The following is an 8,974-nucleotide window of genomic DNA, read 5'->3' as shown; positions in this document are numbered from 1 at the left end:
CATGGGGATGGATTTATTTGTCAGGGTAGAGGTCATGTTTGATTTGGACTAAATAAAGCAACAGATTTCACCACCCAGCTGTTATTTTTTAAAAACCCAAAGTCAAATATATTCAGGGGAACAAGGCGGAAGCTGACTAATGGATTGAAAGTAACAGGTGATATGCTAAGGTTTCTGTGACGGTGAAGTCACCTGGGAGAGTGCTCCTCAGCTCCCCTATATAAACGCTGAGCAGATCAAGAGGGGACCATGAAACAGCTTCAGAAGCCAGAGAGAAGAAGAGCACCATTTATCAGAAACTGCCATCCCTCTCTCAAACGCTCAGCAGAAAGAAGCACAGGTGAGACGTTTTTGCAGCGCTTTCTAAATGTAGAATATCTTGTTAAATTTTATTGAATGGATTTTTAACGTCACCTTTTCCATATATTTCTTTTTGTATTTTTTCAGAGGCTCAAACAATGAATAGTGCTCACTCTTTAGCCGGACTCCTGCTCCTCATCATCATTCAAAGCAGCTGGCAGGTTCCTGACCAGGACACAGACCGACACTCTATGTAAGACCAACTTTCAGTCATTTTACACTGCCTCAGACATTATTGCTGTTAGTAGTATTAGTAGTAGTAATAGTAGTAGTAGTAGTAGTATTACTATTAGTCTCATGGGCTGCATTCATGGAGCAGCTGTTGGCAAAATGACAAAAATGATCCACAGTGTTGATAGCCCTCGTGTAATTTATAAAGTGGCATTTAAATCAAAATTTGATTAGCCCGCTTATTCATGAATAATAAATAATTATAAATTAATGTTTTTTGCTTGAATTTAATGCTAAACAATGCTATGTTGTTATTATATACCTATATCTATCGAGCTATCGATCAGTCAATCGGTCGATCGATTGATTGATTGATTGATTGATTGATTGATTGATTGATTGATTGATTGATTGATTGATATAACTCCAGATTTCTGATTAGTATGAAGTATATATGAGTAGTCATGGACAGATGAGAAGAATGATGCAGAATAAAGAATAAAGAGTTAACTTGTAAGAAGCAGAGGACTCCAGGCTATTGCAATGGTGAGCGTACATTAACTCTGTTCACTTATTTTTCGTAATGCATCACTTTTTAAGGCTATTGACTGAAAACTCCATCCTCAACGAACCAATTGAGATCCAAAACATGAAGAGACATTCAGAGGGAACATTTTCCAACGACTACAGCAAATACCTGGAGACAAGAAGAGCACAAGACTTTGTCCAGTGGCTGAAGAACTCAAAAAGGAATGGGTGAGTGTCACAGCTTTTTGTTTTTTTGTTTTTTTTTCTGAAGGCACAAATTTGTAAGTTTGTGCCTTTAAATTTATAAAAGACTCTTGTTTTTTGAAAGACAGTCTAAAGTCTAAATATAACTGCATTCATTCTGTAGATTGCTTCTCTTGTTTCCTTTAAACATTGAACATGTAAGTCATGTTCAATGTACCCATGTGGATTTGGTGGTTTTTGGTCCGTTGCACCACAGTTACATATGCAGCTATTGTGACTTCTTCACAGGAGACGCCACGCAGACGGCACCTACACCAGCGATGTGAGTTCCTACCTGCAAGACCAGGCAGCCAAGGAGTTTGTGTCCTGGCTGAAGACTGGCCGAGGGAGAAGAGATTGAAGAGATCCAGCTTTTGCCATTTCCCAAAATAATGCAACCATTCTCACTGACTCTGTGCCATTATATGTTTCGCAATCTGTACTAGACTTTTTTCTTGGTAAGATATTAAATGCCCTCACAAGAAGCCCTGTTGGCCTTAAATCGTTAAAGGACATTTTAAAATGTGTCAGATGTCTGATCAAGCCTTCATGACATGATTTATTTTTTTCACATCTCAGTTTTTTTTTCTTCGTTTTTAAAATCACATTATTGGTTTGAACTTCAAGTTTATTAATTACATCTGTCAATAGTCTAATGCTTTTTTCTTATTATTCAGAAGAAAAAAATACATTTAGTTTTCAATAAAGAAATATGTACAATCCATGGCTTTGCTTTCTAAGTAATTGAATCCAATGAGGTGGTTTAACAAGCATTAGGTCTACAAGTCAGAGAATATATGAAAATCATGCTTTAAACAAAAGATACACTCATTATTGGTCATCAAGACCAGAAGAAAAGTAGTGTGGTCATTTGACTCAATATTAGTTTTAAAAGCACCGTTTTAATGTGGCTAACTAGTAAATTAGTTATATATAAGCACAACATAACATTTTGGTCCAGTAATATAGTCACTGGCTAAAAAAAATGTGATTTGACAGTTTGCACCACTGTCACGTTCCCTTAATCCTTGTGTTTGTGGAGGTAGAGGAAAAATCAATGAACACATTACTCCACAGGGAGAAATAAGCTGTGGTATTTTTACCAGGTAATATGATGATATGTCACCTGTCAGCTGTTCACTGGAGGAGGATTTTCAAGCAATGCTCAGACTGCACACCAAGGATGGTTATGCTAAATGAAAGAAAATCATGTCAATCACATAAGTACCTCGTTGGGAGAAATGACTGGGTCGACACTCTTGAGTTCCTCCTGGCACTGAGACAAAACAGTAATTTGCATGAGCCAGCAGCTTGACACGCTTTGGGATAGGCCACCTCTCTAAGCTGTCATCTGTAGCACATCAAACCATCTGTTGATTACAGTAATCCTCAGCCCATTCCAGTTTACTTGTGAGCCAAAATTTGTCAAGGTTAAAAACGGGCAAATGTTTTCAGCATCACTGACACTGGATATCTCTGCCCTATCCTTGAAAACCTACACTGGTTTTTATGTTTTTATCTTCTATGTTAAGCCCATTGTTAAGAGCATTGTGTTAGCGTACAATAAAATGCATTGTTTAACACAAAAGGTCAAATGTGTTATATAAGTAAAATTGCCATTGGCATTTTAAATGAAAGCATTATGTGCAGCAAACTAATATTATCTATCGATCCTCTGACATCTTGTTAAATCAAGATATACTATATATGTAAGTTTTTGCGTGTGTGTATGTATGGATATATGTGTATGTATGGATATAAGGGATATGTTTGTGCCTGTATACATGTATAGTACACATCAATATATGTGTAAATGTGTTTATATTTTTATGTATGTAAGTAGACATTTTATTTTATTCCATAATATTGCCTCATGCGTGTTAATAATATGCTTTTTTTTAGTATACTCTATATCCTCCTGAGAACCGAGGAACAAACAATCTTGCCATTGAACTTTTTTGGTGATTTCCTTCCTCTAAAAAAGGCCACCCAAACACATGAGACATCAATGGAAAGCCCAGGATGCCCTGTATTTGATACATCAGGACTTACTAGGGTGGCTCAAATAAGTCAAAAGACACAGACCAAATAAAGTCCATTACAGAGGACATAAATGAATAGACTGGCCCTCGGGAGGATATATAGGATATATTTAACAATATTAGTCATCACAAGAATATATTAGCATATGCCCACAAAATACAACCCACTGTATGCATGCATATGTATATCTGGGACAATTTGCCCCTGGTAAGATCCCCCAAGGGAAGTTGGTCCTAGGTGAACAGCCAGACTAAGTGCAATTTACAAAACCTTTATGGAAAAGTCAACAGCAGACCAAGTTACCTCACCTAGATTGAGGTTGCCGGGTCTTCACCCTGAAGCCAGGTCTCGGGGAGAGGCTCAGCAAGCATCTTGTGGTTGAGTCCATGGGGCCTGACTAGATTCAGCCAAAATGAGCTTCATGCAATAGACTTCCAGGGATTCGAAGAAAGAGTGAGCATATTTTTTCCATATTGGCTTCTCTTGATTGGTTCACTGTTAAATCCAGAATCAAATTTAAAATCTTTATCATAGCATACAAGGTCTTTAATGATCAGGCCCCATCTTATCTTAAAGACCTCATGGTACTAAATCACCCCAGTAGAGCAGTTGGATCTCAGACTGCTGGTTTATTTTGTTTGCTAGGGTATTTAAATTCTAGTGTATCTACCATAGTTGTAGGTAAATATAATTACGTTCTAATTACAGATAAAAATTTTATTTAAATCTAGAAAAATGAAAACTCTAGTCACCGGCCTTATTATAAAATGCTACTAATGTTCTCAAAATTTCAAATTCTAAAATTCACTCGAAGCTTTTGCAGTTATTCAGTGTTTAATGCATCAAGTGTTGCTAAACTCAGGTAAATCAAAAATGATAAACAGAGAAACAGAATCGTTGACTTGCTTAAAAAATTTCATTTGAGCATAAGTTTGACTTTGACAAGATAAACAAGAATGCTTATAGAAATTTATTAAGTGTAGCACACTGACAAGTTATACATAAAATTATTATTTGATTTTAAAAATCGAGTAACCCTCAATTCTTCATTGAAATGTAACAGTAGATGGCTAGATGCCTTTAAAATACATGATTCATAACTTTATACAACCATTAAACACAGGATACTTTGAGTATAGTTTACAGTTACAATAAAAACAATATGCACACACACACACACACACTCCAGAAAGCAAAATACTTTAAGTCTTAGTTAGACTGCCATGTATTTTGTAGCAAACACAAAACAAATATAAAATAAATACCATAAAATAAATGACAATATAAATATAGTTAAATAATTTCTCATACAAATTATTACCATTTTGGTACAAAGAGCTATTGCTTTTGGTTCCACGGAATTAAAATCATTACGTAAAATTCAAAATGGTCCCATTCCAAAAACAGCAGAAATGTACGTTTCTGTGGTTTACATTCAGTAAATCCAAACAGTATATAGAGTTAGACGTTAACAACAAGAGAAAATTAGATAGCAGGTTCTATTAGTTCATAATAACTGGGAAACATCAGATAAAGCAGTTGTTTACTTATAGAGCTTTGCAAAACTAAACTTGAAGGATCGATGATATGAAACACACAATGTAGATTTGTTTGAAAACACAGACGGAACAATGACAAAGACTCAGGATGCTGTCCACACTGACTTTCATCTTCTCCAGCTTTTATTTCTACTTGTGGAGAAATGCTGAGAGTGATGTAACTATCAGAATCAAAAGAGAAAAGGCATAAAAATGTGTAAAAGTAGTAAATATGTAAACATAATCATCTTTAAATTGTCAGCTTACCTAAAATTATTTTGCATATTCCTTTGCTCTGACTCATGGTGTTATGTATCCATCTGAATGTTAGTGATGTCATACACCTATTGCCTTTCTGACTTTTGAATATGATGAAATAAATGGCACTAGTCTCATGGAGCTACAAGAACAAAAATAAATAAATAAAAACACTGTACCTAACCAACATCAGTTTTCTTTGGCGATGACAGTTTTGCCCACAGTGTGCTCATGTTGTTTCATGAGGTGAGGAACAATCATGTAAGGCTCAAAAAATGTCTAACCTGATGGTCTTTTTGCATAAAAGCCCCAAGGTGCCCCAGATCCATATACATTTTTTTGTTTGTTTTTCTGTCACAAAATAATCAGCTGTCATTCACAACGTCTGGCGCCCTCTATCATCCACAACAGGCCATGATATTGTGTTAACCTTGGGCAAAATTAATGAAAAATACAAGTATGCAAAGTAAAGGAACCTTAAAGGATTGTGGCTAACCAGCTATAAGAGGTATTTATGGCTCAGGATGTAGAGTGGGTCGATTTTTAATCAGAGGTTCATGGTTAGATCCCTGGATCCTCCTGTCTGCATGGAAGAGTTACTAAAACCTGAGTTGTCCCTAATCCATTTATCAGTGTGACTGTGTGTGAGAATAAATGTGTGTGTGATTGGGTGAATGAGGCTTGCAATAAAAAGCACTAAGAGTGCTCAATTAGAGTAGAAAAATGTTATTTAAGTACCAGTCCAGCCCATTTACCCTTAAGAAAATCACTTAACATGAAACTTCATCAGAAAAAAAATGCTTCAATTTCCTAGAGTGAAATGAAAAAAGTGATGAAAAAAGGCCATGTGGTAAAAAGAGAGGTGGATAAAGTGATGCACCCATCATGCCTAGTGTACACGACAAAAGCCTGTGGGTCATTGTTATGATCTGGTCTAGGTGAGGTCAGGTAATTATCTGAATTCTCCAATGGCATGGGCATATTCTAAGATGACACTGCCAGGATTCATCAACCAGAGTGAAAGAGTGTTTCAGGGAGCTTAAGACATCATTTTCACACATGGACCGGCCACCACAGAGTCCAGGCCTTAACACCACTCAGAATCATTTGGGATTAGCCAGAGGAGACTTTACGCAGTGGTCTGACTTCCATCATCAATATGAGATCTTGGCGATAAATTAATGCAACTCTGGACAGAAATAAATGTTGTAAAATTGCATGAGCTTATCGAAACAATGCCAGAGTGAAAGGCAGTCCAATAAAATATTAGAGTGTGATTTTTTTTTGTTTGATTTTTTAAGCCTGAGAACATATTTTGCAAATTTACTGTATTAAATCTTAAAATCCTGAAACATAAATTAATCGATGTTCAATTTGGAATAAAAAGTATTGCCATCACTGTCAGTGTAAAGGGGTTGGGATCGTACCTGTACAAAAATAATGTACAAAATAAACAGTCAATGCAAAACTAAATGTAAGCTCTAACGAGTTTACTGTATGTATGCATGTCCACCTAAACCAGTGGACCAATCTTAGTGAAACTTTGCATGAAAACTGTCAAGGTCGCCGTGAGTGCCAACATCTATGTGGCATATACAATGTAATGTATCATAGCATCATGCTATAATAATAATTGTAGCATATCGATATATTTGTGTATGTGTGTGGATGCACAACTAGTTCCCGCACTAGATTTACTAGTAGAGCAAATATTCTTACCATACTGTTGTCTTTCTGAAGTATCTCAACCACTGGCATTCCAAGTATTTCCAAAAGAACCTTTGGACATTTCATCTGTGATGTTGATGATGGGTATTCCTCTAAAAAATACAACACACAAATTCACTTATATAGTCCATATGAATATCAACATTTACAAGACCATTTAAATGCTTCCCCTAAGACTTACTTATACCCTTCTAATGGCACTTGCTCTACTCTGTCATCTTCTGCCAATATACTCTGCTCCTCGTCCTCCTGAAGGTTGAATAAATGATAGAAACTCATTTTAGAGCCATGTAAATAGTAACAAAATATTAGACATTGTCATTTGTTTAGGAAGGATGGGGGGGAAAACACCTCTTCAGCATCCTCTAGTTTCTTCTTCTTGCTTTCTGGCATGAGGTCATCCAACCAGCTTAGCTCTCTCTTGGTGAAGATACAGTCCATCAATTTCCTGATAAACACCAAAGCCAACACCTACAGAAGTGTCACAGAAGAACAAACAGATGACTCAAGGAACCACTTTAATAAGGAAGGACACTGTGCTGAGGAGCTAGATCTATTTATTTTAATCTGAAGCAAACTATGTCAGAAAATTAACATATACGGTGTTTTTGATGTATGATCTGATATCCTTGTGTTGGTGTTCTTGCATCATCAAAACAATGTTGGTCCAGAATCAACAATGAAACTGACCAGTCCCACTGTCTGGGCTTTTAATAGCATTGGCCAAGAAGTTAGTTAATGCTATCAAAAGCTATTACAAGCAAACCGACATGAGTGACTCAAATTTGGCGTATATTTGTTATATTGGATAAATTAATAAACACTTAAAACTTTTACGCTTTGTTCCAGAAGAGAGTTTTATATAAACAAATGCACTGTGACATCACAACAGCATGACCGGTTAACAGCAATGCTGAATCTGAAGCAGTTTCATTATGATGATGCAGGAACAACACCAACACAGGGATATCAGATACATCATCATAGATCATTTTCGACCATGTGCATCAATGCTTTCACACGCTCTTTTTCCCTTCTGGTTTTCCTAAAGGTTGTAGCCCCAACCAATACATTTGAGTGTGGGTAAAATGTGCTGTTTACTGACCATCATAGGAAACACAATGGCAGCCCTGGATGTCTTGATGATCCACAGAAGAACCAAACAGCTGAGCTGGATGATGGTGAAGAGGTGCACCTTCCTCAGGGGTACATGTCGTAGGTAGATGAAATCTGGCTGGTGCTTGGCTGGCATACCGAACAATCTGAGACGGTCAAATAACTGCAAAGGAAAGGTAATTATTCTTATTTACTACAATTGTCTACATGTGTGCATTATTACTATAAAATCACAACACATAGAGGGTTAAGATTAATCCCTCTCTGTCTGCAATGCAATCTCATGATTTCGGTTTTAAAGTTAGACATTTTAGGTATGATTGAGTCTGCTTTTATCACCCCAGAGGCCATAGGCAGTTGTTTTAACCCTGATTAAACATACAATTTCCCCCTTTGCCATAAAGGAGCTTTAAGGTTATATTAATCTTCTTGAGAGCTTCTGAGAGCATCAGCTGTTTATAAAGCCTATACTTAGAAAATCAGAGCAAGGTTTAGATGCACAGTATAAGCTGAAGTTTCTAATGACCAACCTATAGATATAACAATGCTTTTTTTTTTTTTTAGGTCAAACAACTAAGCTTACGTAAACCAAAAATAAATTGCCTTTTAAGCATCAAAAGCCAAGCAGACTAGACTCCTGACAAGCTCGTGCAGGAAGTCTAACACTAAGGGAAGTAAAAGTTTCTCTGTGAATGTGCAGCAACAATAAGTCAGACCACTGAAAAGAAGTTTAAAAAGGCAACTGTTAAAAATAGTGAAAATAAGCACTATTTTAATGTGTTCCCATCATTTTAAGATGGGAACACGCTAGAGACCAATTAACTCTTCTTATCTGGGCAGCCAGACAATATGGAGGCGATCCCCTATGATGGCTAAGCAAGAATGTAAAGCCTACACAGATTATCCTATAGGAAAAATAACACATGTTATTTTCTCACATGCATAATTTCAGCAAATAAATTACATATTACTGTGAAACTCCAACAACT

General features: G+C 36.4%; 2 protein-coding genes across 3 annotated transcripts in view; one reads left to right on the top strand and one right to left on the bottom strand.

Annotated features, from left to right (window-relative positions):
• The first annotated feature begins 122 nt into the window (after positions 1-122).
• Positions 123-2,024, top strand: gcgb (glucagon b). Its single transcript, XM_003447333.5, has 4 exons — positions 123-340; positions 448-553; positions 1,132-1,287; positions 1,552-2,024. Exons 1-4 carry the CDS (start codon positions 250-252, stop codon positions 1,661-1,663), a joined length of 465 nt encoding a protein of 154 aa, XP_003447381.1. The 5' UTR covers positions 123-249; the 3' UTR covers positions 1,664-2,024.
• A 2,223-nt stretch (positions 2,025-4,247) lies between these two features.
• Positions 4,248-8,974, bottom strand: part of slc4a10b (solute carrier family 4 member 10b) — a 28,684-nt gene continuing 23,957 nt past the window's right edge. For both annotated transcript variants that reach the window (XM_005452982.4, XM_005452983.3), the window contains 5 exons: positions 7,975-8,148; positions 7,221-7,340; positions 7,051-7,118; positions 6,861-6,961; positions 4,248-5,065 (listed from right to left, as the gene is read on the bottom strand). In XM_005452982.4, the coding sequence (XP_005453039.1) occupies positions 6,886-6,961; positions 7,051-7,118; positions 7,221-7,340; positions 7,975-8,148 (438 nt within the window). In that variant the 3' untranslated portion in view covers positions 4,248-5,065; positions 6,861-6,885. The remainder of the gene's footprint in view (positions 5,066-6,860; positions 6,962-7,050; positions 7,119-7,220; positions 7,341-7,974; positions 8,149-8,974) is intronic.

This window comes from Oreochromis niloticus, linkage group LG16 (genome assembly GCF_001858045.2).
Source record: "Oreochromis niloticus isolate F11D_XX linkage group LG16, O_niloticus_UMD_NMBU, whole genome shotgun sequence".
NCBI lineage: Eukaryota > Metazoa > Chordata > Actinopteri > Cichliformes > Cichlidae > Oreochromis > Oreochromis niloticus.
The sequence above is the reverse complement of the archived record's forward strand: the minus strand, read 5'-3'. Positions and strand labels throughout refer to the sequence as shown.